At 44.5% G+C, this 22828-nt stretch overlaps 1 protein-coding gene across 1 annotated transcript in view; it reads left to right on the plus strand.

The window, feature by feature from the left end:
* The first annotated feature begins 5525 nt into the window (after positions 1–5525).
* LOC126278423 (uncharacterized) overlaps positions 5526–22828 on the plus strand; it is a 526524-nt gene continuing 509221 nt past the window's right edge. Inside the window, exon 1 of the mRNA XM_049978538.1 lies at positions 5526–5780. Within this exon, the coding sequence (XP_049834495.1) occupies positions 5693–5780 (88 nt within the window). The 5' untranslated portion in view covers positions 5526–5692. The remainder of the gene's footprint in view (positions 5781–22828) is intronic.

Genomic DNA, 22828 nt, shown 5'->3' on the forward strand with positions numbered 1-22828 from the left:
TACGGGACATAATTGAGAGGACAGTTCGTGCACAAAATCCTGCACAGGCAACTCTTTCGCAATTATGGACGGGTATAGGTACAGCATGGACCAGTATTTCTACATTTACATCTACATCTACATGGTTACTCTGCAATTCACACAAAAGTGCCTGGCAGAGGGTTCATCGAACCATTGTCATACTACTTCTCTACCATGCCACTCTCGAATGGCGCGTGAGAAAAAGGAATACCTAAATCTTTCCGTTCGACCTCTGATTTCTCTTATTTTATTATGATGATCGTTTCTCCCTACGTAGGTGGGTGTCAACAAAACGTTTTCACATTCGGAAGAGAAAGTTGGTGATTGAAATTTTGTAAATAGATATCGCCGCAAAGAAAACCGCCTTTGTTTCAGTGACTGCCACCCCAACTCGCGTATCACATCAGTGACACTCTCACCCCTATTGCCGATAACACGGAACGAGCTGCCCTTCTTTGCACTTTTTCGATGTCCCCTGTCAATCCTACCGGGTAAGGATTCCAAACCGCGCAGCAGTATTCCAGCAGAGGACGGACAAGTGTAATGCAGGCTGTCTCTTTAGTGGGTTTGTCGCATCTTCAAAGTGTTCTGCCAACAAAGCGAAGTCTTTGTTTCGCCTTCCCCACAACATTATCTATGTGGTCTTTCCAATTTAAGATGCTCGTAATTGTAATTCCTAGGTATTTAGTCGAATTGACATCCGTTAGCTTTGCGAGATTTATCGTATACCCTAAATTTATCGGAGTTCTTTTAGTACCCAAGTGGATGACCTCGCACTTTTCTTTGTTTAGTGTCAATTGCTACTTTTCACACCATACAGGAATTCTATCCAGATCTTTTGTAATTGGAATTGATCGTCTGATGATTTTACTAGACGGTAAATTACAGTGTCATATTCAAACAATCTAAGGGGGCTGCTCAGATTATCACAGAGATCATTTATGTAAATCAGGAACAGCAGAGGGCCTATGATAGTACCTAGCGGAACACCAGATATCACTTCTGTTCTACTCGATGATTTACCGTCTATCACTACGAACTGTGACCTCTCTGAGAGGAAATCACGAATCCAGTCACACAACTGAGACGATACTCCACATGCACGCAATTTGATTAATAGTCGCTTGTGAGGAACGGTATCAAAAGCCCTCTGGAAATCTAGGAACATGGAATCGACCTCTTGTCGACAGCACTCATTACTTCATGGGAATAAAGAGCTAGCTGTGTTGGACATGAACAATATTTTCTGAATCCGTGTTGGTTATGTATCAATAAGTCATTTTCTTCAAGATGATTCATAATGTTCGAGTACAGTATATGCTCCAAAATCCTACTGCAACTTGAGGTCAGTGATACGGGCCTGTAATTCAATGGGTTACTCCTACTTCATTTCTTGAACATTGGTGTGACCTGTGCTGCTTTCCAGTCTTTAGGAAGAGACCTTTCGTCAAGTCAGAGGTTGTATATGATTGCTAAGAAAGGCGGTATTATGTCTGCATACTCTGAAAGGAACCCGACTGCTATACCATCTGGACCGGAAGACTTGCCTTTCTTAAGTGATTTGTGTTGTTTCGGAACACCTAAGATATCTACTTTTATGTCACTCATGCTAACAGCTGTTCTGGTTTCTAATTCTGGAATATTTACCTCGTCTTCTTTCGTGAAGAAATTATGGAAAACTGTATTTAGTAACTCCGCTTTAGTTGCACCATCATCGGTAACATTTCCATCGCTATCGCGCACTGACGGTATTGACTACTTTTTGCCATTGGTGTACTTTACATACGACCAGAATCTCTTTGGGTTTTCTACCATATTTTGAGACAATTTTTGCCTGTCTTGGGGATTTTGCGTTCTTCTGAATTTGGCATGCTTTTTTCGTTGCTTGTGCAACAGTGTTCTGAAGTGTTTTGTGTACCATGGGGACATCCAGGGATATGTAATTTCTTAAACTTTCCTGGCGATTTGATGACATCTCGTGGAAATCGGGTTTTCTGCCGGATATCAGCGTCTTCCAAAGTGTTTGGAAGACGCTGATATCCGGCAGAAAACCCGATTTCCACGAGATGTCATCCAGGGATATGTTTGAGTCTATACCATGTCGAGTTGCTGCACTGTGCTGGGTAAAGGGAGGGCAGCCACGATATTAGGAGGTATCCCATCGCTTTTGTCACATCATTGTAGTCCACCTCCGGAGCTGAGTGGTCATCGTGGGCGGCTGCCATGCAGAGACCTTGGGTTCGATTCCCAGTACTAGCAAGGGTTTTACATTGATGGGAGTACTGGTACTGGGCGCACGTACCCTCGTGGTGCCAACTGAATAATTCCCAGCCGGGAATCGAACCCGGGCCCCTTAGGACGGCAGTCCGTCACACTGACCATTAAGCTATCAGGGCGGACTTTAATCCCATTGATTCGTGTAATAAACGCAGGAATCGAGCAGCGATTGAAATATTTTGACTGTCTCAATTTCAAGATACATAGACCAAAATATTAAATTAAACAGACAAATAAAAGAAAGTTAGTTCGTTCACCATTCACTGTTTTTCTCGAAAAGTGATAAGTGGCTGAATACTACAGAATATCACCAATGTTCTGCAATTTTTTGAAACTCTGCTCAAAAATCATCTTGTAAGCGAGGATCATACCAGTATTAGGACATTGTGGATAGTCAATGCTGAAGCGTGAAAACTGAGGCTGTAGAACGCTATTTTTCGTGTTAATTTGTCCTCTTACAAGGGCTACAAGCAGACAAGTGGATATTATATAGACGTGGACAACACATCAACTACTTCCTATTGTTATTGTAAACTATGAATGAATTGTTAAGTTTTAAGTTTTTTCCTTACATGATGTTGCAAGCTTGTTGTAAGTTCCTGCTGTTTTTAATTTTCTAAAACAAATGGAGCGTTGTACTCCATTGATACCACACTTCGCAAAATACTTCCAGACTGGGGAAGGTAACACAACAAATGTGAGACCTTAACGTTTCCCGGCGAATCGAATGTTCAAATAACTTACGGGTTTGCTGCCGGGTGACGTCGTCGGACACCGCCGATATTTCATAAGGAGCACACCCTGCCATTCTCAAGGCACAAATGCAAGGATGAAAAAATGTGCAAGCAAACTTAATACATCGGTTCATAGAGGAGAAACAGGGAAGTTACCACACACAGAACAAGTGTCAACACAACCAAAGATAACCAACATCAGAAATATCGATAGTTACTATTAATCAACAGGTGAGGTAGCACCAATTTTTTCCCTCCGTTTTTTGAGGAGAGACAGAGCCGGATTCCAAGCAGCATTTAAACAAAATTTAGAAAAGGATACTCTCCACAGGTGTGATCTGTTTGTGCTCCTGATAAAAAGCGTTCAAGATCTGAAGTATAGAAGTCTCACTGTGATTACTTGGATATGGATGTAATAACATAATACGACACACTGTACTACATGCATGTGAACATCACATTTTCATTGCAAGCTAGAAACAGTCGAAAAGCAGTCACAAATAACAATGTTTTAATTGGTTCGCCGTGATGAAGAGGAGCATTTCAATTGTTGCATGCACATTATCAGCATTAATAAACTAATTATGCAACAGGCTAGACAAATGAAGAAAATGATCGGTATTATTACGAAAGTAGAAATATCCTAAAAGAGTGTTATGATTAGATATATTTAATTTGTTGAAATGTACTGCTGACAAACGCAGATCTTCTTTCATGACCATGTTTTTCGAAGTCCAACTCACAAGGCACACATGGCTAGCTTGTGCATTCCTCCGCTGCTGAAAATACACTGACCATTGTGTTGTGCGACAGATCAATTGTTTATTTTTCTCAATAACAACTATTTTATTCGCGATCACACATTGTCAGTTTGGCAAGCCGTAGGTGAGTAAGCAGTATCTGGCATGTGCCTGAAGGAACGCTCGTCACTATTTTAATACTGCTCAGATCACGAGAAGGAATAAAATCCTTTCGTAAGTTTCCATTTCAGTTGGTCAGTGTTAAAAATACGATGGGTTACGAGGATTCTACCAAAATTCCAACAGAGTTGGCAATATATCTTTGTGTGTGTTGTTAACCTATTCTCATTCGAAGAAGCATCACCGTTTGTGAGTAACGGCCACATTTCTATTGGTGACTGGTTTAATTTTACTTTATTTGTCACAGTGTAATTTGCCAAACTCATCTCATAGCAGCTATTGAGACAGAATTCCGAAACGGAGTGCCTCATTAAACAAGTAATTGGCAATCACAGAGCTCAATAACTCACAGAAAACTTCACTGTGTCGGTTTGTAGTAACATAAAAGAAGAAATTTCATGTTTATTTTCATACTATTATGTTCTTGCTTCTTAAAAAATTACAGTCACTGGAGGGTAATACATAAAAAGGGAAGTACAAGTATAGATAAAAACTGATACATAGATAAGAAAGTTCCGTGTGTTTAAGAATTGGCAAAACCCTCTCCTCCTTGTGTACAATCATTCGCCAAACTTTCGTTTCGATGTCTCCAGAGGTTTAGGAGATATGGAAGATGTTGCGAGTGTTTCATTCCCGCGGGCGTGAGATCTGAAGTGAGCGTGCTACATGGGATCCATTTTCTCGAGATCAGAGGCAGAATGAGACCTTCTCCCAAGTCTAAACAAAAATTCAACATGTTAGCTAAATTTGATACGCAGCAACATATAGTGTAATACGCACCAAACGCAAAATCATAGCGACCCCTAATTTTCTTTGAGAACTTTTTGAGTTTTGCGTAGTGTCTTACTAAAATGTGTACATCACAACAAGAATGGTCATTAGCGAGATCATGGGTACTTCGGCACGAAGCTGGCATATAACGCTGCAAGTAAGACCAAAATCAAATATTTTCAGTGAATAGTTTCTGTAAAATCGTTTGAGGAAGATAACAGGTTGCGCCCGCTTCGGTTCCGTCAGCGCAGAGCGTCGCCAGTCGGCGCGTGCGAAGTATGGTGCATGCGTTGGACTCGTGCGGCACGTGCGTGTCGCGCCTTAGTGTCGTGTGACGTCGCACGTGCTATACGCGTCTCAATTTACGCCTAGCCTAAGAGGTAGGAGACACGTGGGGCAGGAGATGAAGAGGGAAGACGAGGCAGGAGGAAGTGCAGAGACACTGGAAGGGGGAAAAGGCGAGCTCATAGCGCCGCTTAAATGCACGTGAACAGGCAACCTTTCCCCTTTCCCACCAGAGGGAGACACCAAAGCTGCGATTGCCACAGCGGCGCCACCGCCAGAAACGGAAGGCGACTACTTCACACAACGCGCTGCTGCGCGCTCTTCAAAACAGCAATTTTCCCACGGCTCAACCAGTATCGGTTTTAACCGGTCAGTTTTCCCCATCTCTGTGGTTGACATCCCTCGGATCTTCAAGACTTTGACTAGGAGTTTGTCATACGATAAAGCAAACGAAGGGCAGGTAGTGTTGTGTCAAGGACGGAACTGCTGCGCAGAGGCTAGGGAGGCCGGTGTATTTGGCGCGCGGCGCGGGCACGTGGCCCGAGCGGCTCGGCGCGCGCGCACACAGCCCCGCGGCACGTGGCCCGGCTGAGCCGCGGCGCGCTCCGGCCGCCGGCGCGCCGGCCAGTGCGACCGCGACAGCTGCGCGCGACGGCCGCGACATGTGAGGTGCGAGCTGTAGGCATGTCGCCGTACCGGGAGTCGCGCTGCGCCGCCTGCTGGGACTACCTCGTGCCCTTCACCAGGTTCTGGGGCGCCTTCACCGCCGTCGGTGAGTCGCCCGGGCCCGCATTTGCCAAGTCCTTCGAGTGGAATGCCCGAAGAAGTGTACCAGCTGCACTTTCTTCACGAGCGTGTGAATTTTATTTGACGCATACAATAATCCTGCCGCCGTGTTTACGTGGGTACTCGTAACACGACGTGTGTCGGACGCTACAGTTTCGATCCTGTCGCACTGTAAGAACTCCTGTCGATCACGGTTGTGCAATAAATTAAGATCTCTTAGAAAATCATGTTTTGGCGCAGTAGTTCTACCAACAGTTCACTCAAAATAGGCATAAAAATTGACCAGGTGCACACTGAGGGTTCCGTGCAGAGTTAATTATATAGCGGCAGTTTATCCAGCCCAGAAATAGAGGATATTTTCGATTTTTGCGTGTTGTCGACGTTGATACTGGCAAAATATCGGCCCCAGGGATTCCAAGACTATTGAGAATGTTTTAATTTCAAGGTTAAAGTCGGATAACAAATGACAAATATTTTTTTGCTGTAATGTAATTACAAATTAACAATTGCAGATTTGTCCCCTTACTCGTACTGGGAAACCTTGCTTCTAGCCAAATTTCATGATTCGAAGTCAACGGGAAGTACCTCATAGGTTTTGGTGAGTAGATTTTCGGGTATCAAAGTATATGATGTAACTGGCCCCATCTTTTGATTACATTGGCTTGGAAGTTTAAAATTTGCTCACCGCCAAGGGACCATAGAACTTAATATGTGACATAAATTTGAACTCGATATACCAAGCTGTTCCAGAGAGAAACCGAGGTAACAGACGAACAGACAGACGCATAAATAAAAGTAAAAAATATTTTTTCGTGTTATGTAACAACAAAGTAAGAATTTTAGGTTGTTTTCCTTTATTTGCATTGTGTAACCTTGCCAAATTCCATGATTCGAGGTCAAAGGGAAGTACCTTATACGTTTTGATGAGTGACTTTTCCGGGTATCAAAATATGTGACACAAACGATAATTTGACTGAACTGACTTAGAAGCTTAAAATTTTCACATCGCTAGGGAACCAGAGACCTTAATATGTGACGTAAATTTGAACCTGATTCGTTTAATTGCACATGAGAAAAAGGCTTTTAACAGTCGGACAAACAGATAGACTAACAGATAGGCAACAAAATCATCTTACAACGGTTCTGTTTTAAAGATTACGACACGGAACCCTAAAAACTATAATAAATACAGGACATCCGTCCTATTGTGATCTTTTATACAGGGTGTTTCAAAAATGACCGGTATATTTGAAACGGCAATAAAAACTAAACGAGCAGCGATAGAAATACACCGTTTGTTGCAATATGCTTGGGACAACAGAATATTTTCAGGCAGACAAACTTTCGAAATTACAGTAGTTACAATTGTCAACAACAGATGGCGCTGCGGTCTGGGAAACTCTATAGTACGATATTTTCCACATATCCACCATGCGTAGCAATAATATGGCGTAGTCTCTGAATGAAATTACCAGAAACCTTTGACAACGTGTCTGGCGGAATGGCTTCACATGCAGATGAGATGTACTGCTTCAGCTGTTCAATTGTTTCTGGATTCTGGCGGTACACCTGGTCTTTCAAGTGTCCCCACAGAAAGAAGTCACAGGGGTTCATGTCTGGCGAATAGGGAGGCCAATCCACGCCACCTCCTGTATGTTTCGGATACCCAAAGCAATCACACGATCATCGAAATATTCATTCAGGAAATTAAAGACGTCGGCCGTGCGATCTGGCCGGGCACCATCTTGCATAAACCACAGAAAAATCCTCTGTTCTAAGGAATAAACCATGTTGTCCACAGCGCACTTGCACGTTGTGAATAGCACACGCTTACAGCAGAAAGACGACGTACAGAATGGCGCACCCACAGACTGCGTTGTCTTCTATATCTTTCACATCACTTGCAGCGCCATCTGTTGTTGAAAATTGTAACTACTGTAATTTCGAAAGTTTGTCCGCCTGAAAATGTACTGTTGTCCCAAGCATATTGCAACAAACGGTGTATTTCTATCGCTGCTCGTTTAGTTTTTATTGCCGTTTCAAATATACCGGTCATTTTTGAAACACCCTGTACATAGACCAACGTCGTGCATTAAATGTTTCCAAATTATAGAATGACGCAAGTACCCGATTCATATATTACGATTGTGCTTCTCCCGGTCAAGAAATAGCTAACTTATAACTCCGGTACTTTGCTGCATTCCGTAATTTTGATACACTTAAGGTATAACATCAAACTAGATATAAGTGACCATGACTGAACACACGTCCTGTAATTAGTTTAGTTTTGTATGCCTGACCACTGTCTGTTGTTAGGGGCGAAATTGGTGCTTCTAATAAAGTGACGTAGAACTATTGTGTCAAAACATTATTTTCAAAAAGATATTAATTTCTTCCGCACAAATCTAGCGTAAATATCATGACCATACAATTACAGAATTTTGACTAGGAAAGATAGGCGTCCTTGCAGTGCGGAATGTACAGAAACTGTAGTCTCTGTCATTCACCGTATTACGCCCGCCCAGAGTATTTATTGTCGTTTTATGTGCTTGACCATGATCTGATGTATGACAGAGACTTCAGATCATGCTCAATGCACTTAGTGAAGTGACATACAGCTATCGATATTTTTAGAAATATTTAAAATCAGTAACTCATGGTCTCTTTAAAATAATTAATTCTTGTTAACTCACCTTGGATCGCAAATTCCCGCAATTTCAGGAGTAACTATACCGTGAAGCACGCCGTCATTTTAGTAGAGACCAGGTATACGTTTTGTGACGGTCTCGTACCGATTAATCAAACCCGCCAGAACTCGCTCGTATGTCCTCGATCTCGTCCGTTAATCCAGCCTATTAAATGCTTTAGACTGACCAAGTTCCAGAATGGTGTACAGAGAATTTCTTAAGTGGTGACATTTGTGGATGTATTGCGTGTGATATATACTTCGAACGTCAATGGCGTTGAATGTTTGATGTACATTCATCTATCATCAACTACGCTCTCTGTCCAACAATTAGCAATGGCGAAACTCTTAAAACGGAATCATACACGAAGATTTCAGTCCTAAGTTCTCCACCAGCGAAATGTCAACGTCGTGATCAAGGAAATATACGAGTAGCTGACTCGATTAAGTGACAAACTTTACTACGCCAGTTACTTCAATCAAATTTCTGAACTATTCTTTTAAGTCTTCTTTTTGTACATTCTCACTTTTCTAGATATTAGAACAGGCGATACCTTACAAACCTCTAAATTAGTGCTGTGGACGAGGTGTAACACTGCCAACAAGCTTCGTAACAGATGAGAACAACCAAATGAACAAAATGCAAATGTAAAAACAGATGGTGCAATAATCTTCAAAGCATGTTAGTTTCAGAATAAAAAGCATTCCCTTTAATGATATCACTGCAGTGGCGAAACATGTTTTCCCGAGGCTAAAGAAGCCTGTGTTTTGCGCCATGCTGCCATAAAATACAAGGGAAAAAAGGGAAATTCTGACTCTCTTCCACTGAGGTCATGGGAAATTTACTTTATTGGTTAACATTTGATAACCAATGTGACACTTAACATCATGAATCAAAATAGTCCTTTGGAATAGGAATTTCTCTAGGAACTCCCAAACAGCATAAACAACGAACTAAAAATTGTGTGTACAGAGAGTTGCGTGATTAAGTTCAGTATTTACGTTTATGTTCGATGAGAGCAGCTTCCAGATAGATTTATACTATATTAAGAATTTTTAAGCTTATTACTTCACATCTGGATGTCTGATTCTTTCACCATTACTATATTCCTTTAAAGTCACAGTTTCTTTTTACAAGAGCTAAATTGCAAGCAGGGCTAATTTTTAAAGTAAAATCAAAGTGGCCACGAAACTGCCCAATGTATTCACGTGACTGTACGAAATATGAACGTTGAACTACAGAACATCTCATTCATGTACCAAACGATTCTTCTCGCGAGATAAAAGGTGAGGTGTCAACAATCAAATGTAGTGTAGTGCCAAGGTAGACGATAGGACTTTAGATTGTATTATGACGAAGCCGTGGTAAATAGTCAAATCAAATTGAATGCATTAATTAGTGAGTTGTTTTTTACCTTCAGGTGCTGGTTAGTCAAATTTCTTCTTCAGTACTCGTGTTCATGGTGTAGGTACAGTTACATGCTATCAAGAAACAATTTTAAACCATTATTCCAGAGTAGATCACGCCGCAATGCAAGTGATTGTTTTCACATTTCGAATGTTCTCTTGAGTTTTATATCTTACAGATGCGTTGAAAAAGAAGAATCGTTGTTTCAATCCAGTGAATAAGCCATAGAATGCACCAGCCTCTGTAAATATTTCGCATAACCTTATCTGGAGTTGGAGGTGATTCGCCATTTTAGTTCAAGCGATTTAAGCATTCTTCAATAACATTTTAAATTATTTTTCATTTTATTGCAACTGTTTCAATGGATGGTATCTGGTATAACTGAATATACAACTTTCATTCATTAATACTTGAGTTACGACATCAGAAATATTCTCAACCATGTTTTAACAAAAAAGGTGGAAAAAGTTTGAGGGACTAGAAATCGTGAGTTCATCGCAGTAAATCTACGATTTTATTTTGCGTACATTAGTGTGCATTGTTTTTCATGTTTACGACGAAGGTTTGAGCACCTGTTGTGTGGAATGTACTGTGAAAATTGTGGCGAGAATGACGTCTTTCATTGTCAACGAAAGTGCTGAAGCTGATATAAGAAGAACCGTACAAGTTTATTTGGAAGAAGTGCAGTTCTTTTAAAGATACATTATGTGATCAAAAGTATCCGAACACCACAAAAACATAAGTTTTTCCCATCAGGTGCATTGTGCTGCCACCTACAGCCAGGTACTCCACATCAGCGACCTCAGTAGTCATTGGACATCGTGAGAGAGCAGAATGGGGAGCTCCGCGGAACTCACGGACTTCGAACGTGATCAGGTGATGGGATGTCACTTGCCCATATGTTTGCACGCGAGATTTCTACACTCCTAAATATCCCTAGGTCCTCTGCTTCTGATGTGATAGTGAAGTGGAAATGTGAAGGGACTCCTACAGAACAAAAGCGTACAGGCCGACATCGTCTGTTGACTGACAGACACCGCCGACAGTTGAAGAGGGTCGTAATGTGTAATAGGCAGACATCTATCCAGGCCATCACGCGGGAATTCCAAACTGCATCAGGATACATTGCAAGTACTATGACAGTTAGGTGGGAGGTGAGAAAACTTGTATTTCATGGTCGAGTGGGTGCTCATAAGCCACACATCACGCCGGTAAATGCCAGACGATGCCTCGCTTGGTGTAAGGAGCGTAAACATTGGAAGATTGAACAGTGGAAAAACGTTGTGTGGAATGACGTATGGCTCTGAGCACTATGGGACTTAACTTCTGAGGTCATCAGTCCCCTAGAACCTAGAACTACTTAAACCTAACTAACCTAAGGACATCACACACATCCATGCTCGAGGCAGGATTCGAACCTGCCACCGTAGCGGTCGCGCGGTTCTAGACTGTAGCGCCTAGAACCGCTCGGCCACCCCGGCCGGCGGAAGGCGGAATGACGTATCAGGGTACACAATATAGCGATCCGACGGCAGGGTGTGGGTATGGCGAATGCCCGGTGAACATCTGCCAGCGTGTGTAGTGCCAACAGTAAAATACGGAGGCGGTGGTGTTATGTTGTGGTCGTGTTTTTCACAGAGGAGGCTTGCACCCCTTGTTGTTTTGCGTGGTACTATCACAGCACAGGCCTACACTGATGTTTTAAGCACCTTCATTCTTCCTATTGTTGAATAGCAATTCAGGGATGGCGATTGCATCTTTCAACACGATCGAGCACCTGTACATAACGCACGGCCTGTGGCGTAGTGGTTACACGACAATAACGACCCTGTAATGGACTGCCTGCACATAGTCCTTATCTGAATGTTATAGAATACCTTAACCTCTCCTCAGTGCAGCACTCCGTGAAGAATGGGCTCCGTTCCCCCAGCACCTGACTGAGCGTATGCCTACGAGAGTGGAAGCTGTCATCAAGGCTAAGGGTGGGCCAACACCGTATTGAATTCCTGCAATGCCCATGGAGGGCGCTACGAACTTGTAAGACATTTTCAACCATTTGTTTGGATACTTTTGATCACATAGTGTACATGTACAGTTAAAGTAATAGATTTTTTGTGTTTTTATCCTTGCTTTGTCGCCTCAGTTTCAGAGCATATGAAACAACTTTTAGGAATATGCCGACAAACGTCTCCTACAGCTGCCGTTAAATAAATGCGAGACGCTATTTAAGCAGACATACCTCGCATTGCGTCAGTTTCTGTTTGAGAGAAATAAAAACTTAAGCGATACACAACTAAGTGCAATAATTTTAGTTTTGCAGTCTTTCCGCCATTCATTGTCCTCGCTCGCTCGTCAGAAGATATTTATTTTCTTGGCCATGTTTGGAAATTGAGTTGTTTGCGCACCTGAATAGTAAACAAGAGTGCAAGGCTTCAGCGGGACTACGCTACACAGTGATGTTTGTTCTTTACTACACTACTGTTTGGAAAAAGTGAAACACCAACATCGCGTGATGTGATCACAATGAAATTTGTGGCACCGGTTTCGGACGTGACACTGCACCTTTACTGAAGAGCCAAAGAAACTGGTACACCTGTCTAATATCGTGTAAGGCCCCGCGAGCACGCAGAAGTGCCGCAACACGACGTGGCACGGACTCCACTAATGTCTGAAGTAGTGCTGGAGGGAACTGACACCATGAATCTTTCAGGGCTGTCCATAAATCCATAAGAGAACGACGGGTTGGAGATCTCTTCTGAACAATTGCAAGGCATCTCAAGTATGCTCAGTAATGTTCACGTTTGGGGAGTTTGGTGGCCATGGGAAGTGTTTAAACTGAGAAGAGTTTTCCTGGAGTCCCTCTCTAGTGATTCTGGACGTGTGAAGTGTCGCATTGTCCTGTTAGAATTGTAGGAATGCATAGTACACATGAATGGCTGCAGGTCATCAGACAGCATGCTTACGAACGTGTCACTTGTTAGGGGTCCCATATCACTCCAACTGCACACGCCTCACACCATTACAGAGCCTCCACCAGCTTGAACAGTCCCCTGCCGACGTGCAGGGTCCATGGCTTTATGAGGTTGTCTCCATACCCGCACAAGTCCATCAGCTCGAACAGTTTGAAACGAGACCGGGCAACATGTTTCCAGTCATCAACAGTCCAATGTCAGTGTTGACGGGCTCAGCCGAGCACTAAAGCTTTGTGTCGTGGGGTCATCAATGGTACACGAGTGGGCCATCGGCTCAGAAAGCCCATACCAATGGCGTTCCGTTGAATGGTTCACACGCTGACACTTGTTGATCGTCCAGCATTGAAATCTGCAGCAATTTGCGGAAGGGTTGCACTTCTGTCACGTTGGCGATTCTCTTCAGTCGTCTTTGGTCCCGTTCTTGCAGGGTCTTTTTCCGGCCGCAGCGATGTCAGGAATTTGTATTACCGTATTCCTGATATTCACGACACACCCGTCAAATGATCGTACGGGAAAATCCCCATTTCATCGTTACCTCAGAGATGCTGCGTCCCATCGCTCGTGAACACCATGTTCAAACTCACTTAAATCTTGATAACCTGCTATTGTAGCAGCTGTAACCGATCCAACAAGTGCACCAGACACTTGCTGTCTTATGTAGGCGTTGCCGACGGCAGCGACGTATTCTGCCTGTTTACATATCTCGGTATTTGAATACGCATGCCTATACCAGTTTCTTTAGCGCTTCAGTGTATGATTAGTATTACAGATCTGTACGTGCTCTGCGACTGTGTAAGTCCGGTACGGAGTAGAGCTAGAGCCGCTTGACGTGGTGGTATGGTATCTAAGAGCACCTGGATATGCTGAATAGGAATACTCTGGCGTCCACAAAGCATCAACTGTGGCTGCAGGGTGATCTGAACAGGTAAGTTTCCGTCTGGCCACATCCAATATGCATTCGATGGACGACATGTCAGACGAACATGGCAGACCAGGGAAGCAGTGGTACCCGCCGTTCTTCGTAGGTGACTTGCACATTCCTCGTGACATGCGGCTGGGCCTTGTCCTGCAGAAATATGGCTTGTGGAACGGCCTGTAGGAGGGGCAGTGCCTCTGGCTGTACAATTTTTCTTATGTAGCGAGAACTGTTCTAATTTCCCACAAGACGTAGGACGCGAGATCACGTGTTACGCGAGATCCCCAAACTATCACACTTGTGCGCTATTCTGCAGGACTGCGTTCACAACAGCGGAGTGGAATGCATATGCAGCCCCCACTGTAGGGGATGAAGTGGGACTAGTGCGAAAACACTCATTCTGGCACTCAGCATGCCAATGTCACCGTGAGGGTGCCCTTTGCAGTCTGCGTCGTTAGTGGGTTCCGGTCAATGGAAGCCAACGAAATGGTATGCGTGCCAGTAGTTCAGCCCTCAGAAGACGATATCATCCCGACACTCATTGCAACGCTCCAACGTCACACCAGAACTGTGGACGTAGCCGTTCTATCGTTATTGCCAAGCGGATAAGATGGCGGTTACTCGCGCTGTAGTAGTATTGTGTCGTCCAGTACCCTTTCGGGGCCTTGGGCGACCCTCTCCTCTCCACTGGTTCAGCATACGCCTCACTTTTGAAGTAGCGTGTCATGTGCGAAACTCAGTGTCACGGGACGGAGACCAATAATTCTACCCCGTTCGAATGCATACACATGCCGATATTCCACCCTGTGATGTCGGCGAGGCGTAGTGGCACTTGGTTACACGTTTCCACTTCGTATGACGGCTCCGCACCAACTGAGCAATATGTAACACTGAGCTGTCCGGTGACACAATAGTGCGCTTTTGGGTCTACGTGCACGCCATCTATCTGCCACGTAAATTACTTATTATGGTTCCACTGTTACACGCGTTTTTATCGTGGCGTGTTGCAGATATTTGTTTCTGAGTGCTTCACTTTTTACAAACAGTCGTGTACGTGCTAAAGGCCCCGCGATTGTGCTGTGGCCAATGCAGTCTTCGCGTTTGGACAGTGTCTTTGCAACATATTTGTGGCTGTGCATGTCAAGGTCGGTCACTGAATACTTGTCCGCCATCACTAACAATTTAACTTGTCATTTATTTAGAACCCGTACACATACGTCCAGCCGTGATAAATAACGTTGTGGAGAACAACTTTCGTTAGAGGCAAAATGTTCGCTTAAAAATGCCGACGACGCTAATCGTCTTTTTATTGAATTTGCCGGCCCTGGGACAACGAGGTTTCACCGAACTATCAGCGCCTACCTGCTGTGCTGGATCTGCATAATATCTTCCCCAGTAAATTGATAGGGTAATTTTCAACAAAATAACGTATGGATGAGTGTCTCTAAGTGAAAAAAGGTATTTTAGAAGTGAATCAGAAACTTTAATTTCTTTTAGCCTAGCTGCTTTCACACAGAACACATGACTGGATTATCGGCAGTACATACGCATGGCACATTCTGCTTACACCCTGCTGCCTCTCAGGGAAACCGCTAATAATAAATGCCTAGCGTCGAATCGAAACGTCAGCGAAATTTTGTCTCTAACGAAAGTTGTTCCTCACGACGTTATCTATCATACTTTAACGTATGGTGAAACGACTTTGCGTTATTTATGATACGAAATGACTTGACAGTAAGAAACAAACTTTCAAGCTACTTTTAAATGCGTGTAATAGTCCACCCCTCCCCCCCCCCTCCTCCCCCCCCCCCCCCAGGTAGCTGAGTGGTCAGCGCGACAGAATGTCAATCCAAAGGGCCCGGGTTCGATTCCCGGCTGGGTCGGAGGTTTTCTCTGCTCAGACACTGGGTGTTGTGTTGTCCTAATCATCATAATTTCATCCCCATCGATGCGCAAGTCGCCGAAGTGGCGTCAAATCGAAAGAATTGCACCAGGCGAACGGTCTACCCGACGGGAGGCCCTCGTCACACGACATTATTATTATTATCATTATTACTATTAGGCGTTTAATGTTTCCATATACAATCTAAGAAAAACAAAAATACGACACACCACGAGGAAGTAATCCAAATGGGACGGACATCGGTAGATATGATGTACATGTACGGACAAACAAATTGTTACAGCTTTTAGAAAATTAGACGATTTATTCAATAGAAAAGGCTTCACAAATTGAGGAAGTTAATAACGCGTTGGTCCACCTGTGTTCATTATACAAGCAATTATTCGGCTTGGAACTGACTGATGGAGTTGTTGGATGTTCTCCTGAGGATATCGTGCCAAATTTTGCCTAATTGGTGCGTTGGATCGTCAGGATCCCGAGAGGTTGGATGGCCCTCCATCTTAATGCTCCAAACGTTCACAATTGCGGAGATATCCGGCGACTTTGCTGGCCAAGGTAGGTTTTGGCAAGCATGAAGACAAGCAGTTGAAACTCTCACCGTATGCGGGAGGGCAGTATCTTGCTGAAATGTAAGCCCTAGATGGCTTGCCATGAAGGGCAACGCAACGAGGCGTAGAATATCGTCGACGTACTGCTGTGCTGTGAGTGTGCCGCGGATGACAACCAAAGGAGTCCTGCTATGAAAAGCAATGGCGACTGCTGGCTGTCGGGCCGTACGGCGGGCGACAGTCAGGTTGGTATCCCATCGCTGTCCAGGGCGTTTCTAGACACTTTTTCATCTTGGAAGATCTCCATCTGGAGTAGAATCGTCTTCACTAATGAGTGCTGCTTCGAACTGAGTCCCAATGATCAGCGAAGACGTGTCTGGAGACGCCCTGGACAGCGATGGACCTGATTGCAGCTTGCCATGCGGTCCGACAACCAGAAGTGATTGTCTTGGGTTCCATTTCTATCTTAGGATGAGGCCTTTGTGAGTCTTGAAAATTTCCCGCCTAAAAACTATTCCATAAAGTTTCGAGATTGGAGCCGGATACATCGGCTTCTTGTCACGATATTTCGGATGACAACCGATCGGCCACCTTTGCTCTGGAGATCGCTAGTCCACATCGCTAACTTCGTGCTACACCACGAAGATGACGTGCTACAGACGCGAAATTTAACCGACAGGAAGGAGAAGCTGTGATATGCAAAAGATTACCCTTTCAGAGCATTCACTCAAGGTTGGCGCCGGTGGCGACACCTACAACGTGCTAACATGAGGAAACTTTCCAACTGATTTCTCATACACAAACAGCAGTTGACCGGCGTTGCCTGGTGAAACGTCGTTGTGATGCCTCGTGTAAGGAGGAGAAATGCGCACCATCACCTTTCCGACTTTGATAAAGGTCGGATTGTAGCCTATCGCGATTGCGCTTTATCGTATCGCGACATTGCTGCTCGCGTTGGTCGAGATCCAATGACTAATCTCATCGTGAGTTCTCAACCCTGGTCCCCTACTTTCATGAAATTTCGAAGATATGAAATTTGTTTGTTTCATATATTTGTTTATCTGTATTGTCTTTGGTACTTACTATCTCTCTTTCATATGATATGAACAAAAACAGTCTCCAAGATGTAACGCAACTCCACAAGACTTGCACATTAAGTTTATTGTTCTTTTCTTTTTGCTTTGTAACATGCATGGGAGTTTCTTCGTTTTCGTTTATTGGTTTCGGAAATACGTAGGCGTATTAGTTGGTGTTGCTTTACGTGACCGGGAAGACTGTCAACCGGATCATAATGAGGTGTAAGCGATGTAGTGGCAACCTCCAGGTTTTGCTCCGCGCATTCATCGTAAATAATCGTATAGTCTCTTTCGTCTTCCACGATGAAAGGGCACAAGTACGTATAAAAACAAAATCAAAAAAACTTATTTACGTGTGTAACTTACTGTTACCTTAACAAAACACCAACAGAATGCAAAAGATACTAAAGTGCTGTCGCCGGCCACTGAGCGATATTATGCACACGACACCACTGTGGTGTTGTCGGACGGCAGAGTGTTAATATGCTTTGTAAATAAAATATGGTTTTAATGAAGTGTTTAATCAATGTTTAAAACAAATTTAAAAGATTTCCTTTTACGCGCTTTTACCCGACTACGGTGTAAACCCAACTTGAGGGACAGGTAGGGACGAGGGGGTTCCCACCACATCTCACCAAGGAAGGAGGGGGTCCAGACTGTAAGGAAAACTCCTCACGTAATTAATGGACCTCCCTATAGGCGTCGATCTGTGGCAGACCTGACGACAGAGCACTTATGCCAAGCTCCGTCTTCGTATCAAGCCTTTTGAATGTATACCCAACAAAATGTATTCGTTTAAGCATATTCATTTCTATGCATAGCTTTAATGCGGAGAATGGGGACGTGTAAACAATGCAATATCTTCAAAGCGTCAAGACTTGCGAGCTCGAAACTGGGCTGGCGCGACCTGTGCTGGCGGAGCAGGAGTGAAAGGGGGGAGGAGGGGGGAGGCTCAACAAGTAGAGAGTGGGCCAACCTGACCCACTTCCCGCCATCACCAGCTGTACGGTAATTACGTCACGCAGCTGGGCACACAAACACAAAGCTCCACTCGAGACCGGTCTCCATATCATTTCATCAAGACCAGTTTTACGATATTAAATTAAACCGTCTCAGGTCTTGCCTGTTCAAATGTACAAACGTGTGTGAAATCCTAAGGGACTTAACTGCTAAGGTCATCAGTCCCTAAGCTTACACACTACTTAACCTAAATTATGCTAAGGACAAACACACACACCCATGCCCAAGGGAGGACTCAAACCTCCGCCGGGATCAACCGCACAGTCCATGACTGCAGCGCCTCAGACCGTTTGCAATACAACAACCATCTGCTCGCACAGTTAGACGACGTTTGCAGCAGCATTAGCTATCAGCTCGGAGACCATGGCTGCGGTTACCGTTGACGCTGCATCACAGACAAAAGCGCCTGCGATGGTATTCTCAACGACGAAAATGGGTGCACGAATGGCAAAACGTCATTTTTTTTCGGTTGAATCCAGGTTGTGTTTACAGCACCGTTATGGTCGCATCCGTGTTTGGCGACATCGCGGTGAACGCACACAGGAAGCGTGTATTCGTCATCGACATACTGGCGTATCACCCGTCGCCATGGTATGGGGTGCCATTGGTTAGACTTCTCGGTCACCTCTTGCTCGCACTGATGGCACTTTGAACAGTGGACGTTACATTTCAGATGTGTTACGACCTGTGGCTCTACACTTCATTCGATCCCTGCGAAACCCTACATTTCAGCAGGATAATGCACGACCGCATGTTGCAAGTCCCGTACGGGCCTTTCTGGATACAGAAAATGTTCGACTGCTGCCCTGGCCAGCACATTCTCCAGATTCTCACCAATTGAAAACGTCTGGTCAATGGTGGCCGAGCGACTGGCTCGTCACAATACGCCAGTTACTAGTCTTGATGAACTGTGGGACCGTGTTGAAGCTGCATGGGCAGCAGTACATGTACATGCTATCCAAGCTCGGTTTGACTCAATGCCTAGGCGTATCAAGGCCGTTATTACGGCCAGAGGTGGTTTTTCGGGGTACTGATTTCTCCGGATCTATCCACCCAAATTGCGTGAAAATGTAATTATATGTCAGTTCTAGTATAATATACACTCCTGGAAATGGAAAAAAGAACACATTGACACCGGTGTGTCAGACCCACCATACTTTCTCCGGACACTGCGAGAGGGCTGTACAAGCAATGATCACACGCACGGCACAGCGGACACACCAGGAACCGCGGTGTTGGCCGTCGAATCGCGCTAGCTGCGCAGCATTTGTGCACAGCCGCCGTCAGTGTCAGCCAGTTTGCCGTGGCATACGGAGCTCCATCGCAGTCTTTAACTCTGGTAGCATGCCGCGACAGCGTGGACGTGAACCGTATGTGCAGTTGACGGACTTTGAGCGAGGGCGTATAGTGGGCATGCGGGAGGCCGGGTGGACGTACCGCCGAATTGCTCAACACGTGGGGCGTGAGGTCTCCACAGTACATCGATGTTGTCGCCAGTGGTCGGCGGAAGGTGCACGTGCCCGTCGACCTGGGACCGGACCGCAGCGACGCACGGATGCACGCCAAGACCGTAGGATCCTACGCAGTGCCGTAGGGAACCGCACCGCCACTTCCCAGTGGTCTCGCGACAGGCGTGAATGGAGGGACGAATGGAGACGTGTCGTCTTCAGCGATGAGAGTCGCTTCTGACTTGGTGCCAATGATGGTCGTATGCGTGTTTGGCGCCGTGCAGGTGAGCGCCACAATCAGGACTGCATACGACCGAGGCACACAGGGCCAACACCCGGCATCTTGGTGTGGGGAGCGATCTCCTACACTGGCCGTACACCTCTGGTGATCGTCGAGGGGACACTGAATAGTGCACGGTACATCCAAACCGTCCTCGAACCCATCGTTCTACCATTCCTAGACCGGCAAGGGAACTTGCTGTTCCAACAGGACAATGCACGTCCGCATGTATCCCGTGCCACCCAACGTGCTCTAGAAGGTGTAAGTCAACTACCCTGGCCAGCAAGATCTCCGGATCTGTCCCCCATTGAGCATGTTTGGGACTGGATGAAGCGTCGTCTCACGCGGTCTGCACGTCCAGCACGAACGCTGGTCCAACTGAGGCGCCAGGTGGAAATGGCACGGCAAGCCGTTCCACAGGACTACATCCAGAATCTGTACGATCGTCTCCATGGGAGAATAGCAGCCTGCATTGCTGCGAAAGGTGGATATACACTGTACTAGTGCCGACATTGTGCCTGCTCTGTTGCCTGTGTGTATGTGCCTGTGGTTCTGTCAGTGTGATCATGTGATGTATCTGACCCCAGGAATGTGTCAGTAAAGTTTCCCCTTCCTGGGACAATGAATTCACGGTGTTCTTATTTCAATTTCCAGGAGTGTATTTGTCCTATGAATACCCGTTTATCATCTGCATTTCTTCTTGGTGTAGCAATTTTAATGGCCAGTAGTGTAGCAAAACTCATCTACTACTTTAAGTGTCTCATTTCCTAATCTAATTCCCTCAGCATCACCTGATTTAATTTGACTACATTTTATTATCCTAGTTTTGCTTCTGTTGGTGTTCATATTATAGCCTTCTTTCAAGACCCTGTCCATTCCGTTCAACTGCTCTTCCAATTCCTTTGGTGTCTTTGACAGAATTACAATATCATCGGCAAACCTCAAGGTTTTTATTTCTTCTCCCTGGATTTTAATACCTATTCGAAATTTTTCTTTTGTTTCCTTTACTGCTTGCTGAACATACGGATTGATTGACATTGGGGATAGACTACAACCCTGTCTCACTCCCTTCTCAACCACTGCTTCCCTACCGTGCCCCTCGACTCGTGCTGTTTTGGTTAGTTTTACAAGGCCACTTCAGTCAATCATCCAGACTGTCGCCCCTGCAACTACTGAAAAGGCTGCTGTCCCCGTTTGGGTACCACACGTTTGTCTTGCCTCTCGAAAGGTACACCTCCGTTACGGTTGCACCTGTATCGATGAGGCCCGTAAGCCTCCCCACCAACGGCAAGGTCTGTGATTCATGGGGGGCTGATTTTCATCTGTTTTCAAAACTTAAAGAACATTTCGAGAACTTCACTCTGATCAAACTGTGCAAGCAGAGGTGAGCTTGTGTTTCTGTCAACAAAGACAAATATTCTACAGGGATGATACCAACTAACTGATGTATTGTTGGGAGAAATGTATTCATCACCAGATGTTTATGTTAAGGTATAAATAAGCTGACATGAAAAATAAAGGTGCAGGATGATAAAAACTTCGTTTTATTTCAAAAGCTTTCAGAGTTTTTACAGATAATTCTGAGTCAATACTTTTCAGGACACCCTCGTATATTTCGTGATTTTTCTTGACAAAGTCCGTTTTCAGAAGTTGCAATCCAGTGAAGGGTGCTGCACGAATAACGAACCACGTAGCAAGTAAACCGAAATGCACGGAAACATCAATGTCTCTCTCTGTTGCTGCACACCTGTTTCTTAACTGAGAAGAGCTGAATGACTAACAAGATAGGCCGTCTTTTTTATTTTAATTTTTACTTTGATGACTGGCGATTGGTGTAGAAACCACATAGGTGGCAAGTCGTCGTATACGTGGTACATCGGATGGCAAAAAAAGTGTGAAGACATACAGGACAGGCAACAGCAAGTAACTTATCGTTTTAATACTCAGCAGAAATTGGCAACAAATACGGTTCCTTAAATGAGGTAAAGAATAATACAAATATATGAAAGTGTTCTAAAATAAAGTTAACGCCTTAGCTATCGGGTACACGACGAATTCCATAAGGCGCAAATTAAGAAACAGTTACATTTGGTATAGAACAGTGGTCCCAAACCTTTCTTAGACCATTACCTCTGAGTGCAATCGGATCTTAGCTATAACCTCGCCCTCATCCTCCCCCCCCCCTCCCAACACCCTGCCATCTGTTGGATCCTCCTCCCCCAGTTTATCACCAACTTTAGCACCTAACTAAACTGTAGAATGGAAGACATTTCTTGGAACACTTGTGTTTGTGTGTGTGTGTGTTTGTGTGTGTGTGTGTGTGTGTGTGTGTGTGTGTGTGTGTTGGATAGAATGACGAAGAAATTCGTGATGCATCGCAAATGCTACCCACAACTCCTTCCCAGAAAAGAAAACTAACTATCCACAGTGAGGGTACACACTTGTTGCAAAAGATGCTTCCCCTGCATTACTCCTCTCCAGTGCGGCACTTGCCTGACCTACACACTGCAACCCCTTTTAAAATCAAATAGGTTCAGAGATGTGCACTACACTTACTGTTCGTAAATCACTTCATTGCCGCATTCCTTATTTCTGCTAGCACAAATAGGACGACTTCGGGCTTTTAATGCTTTGTGTCTAACAGATCTAGTCATAATAGTAATGATAATAATAATAAAATAATAATAATAAAATAATAATAATAACAATAATAATAATAAAACTGTGTATAGCACTGTAGTAGCCCTTATGTAGTTACTGCTGCTTCTTGCTGACAA

This window comes from Schistocerca gregaria, chromosome 1, assembly GCF_023897955.1.
Source record: "Schistocerca gregaria isolate iqSchGreg1 chromosome 1, iqSchGreg1.2, whole genome shotgun sequence".
In the NCBI taxonomy this organism is placed as follows: Eukaryota; Metazoa; Arthropoda; class Insecta; order Orthoptera; family Acrididae; genus Schistocerca; species Schistocerca gregaria.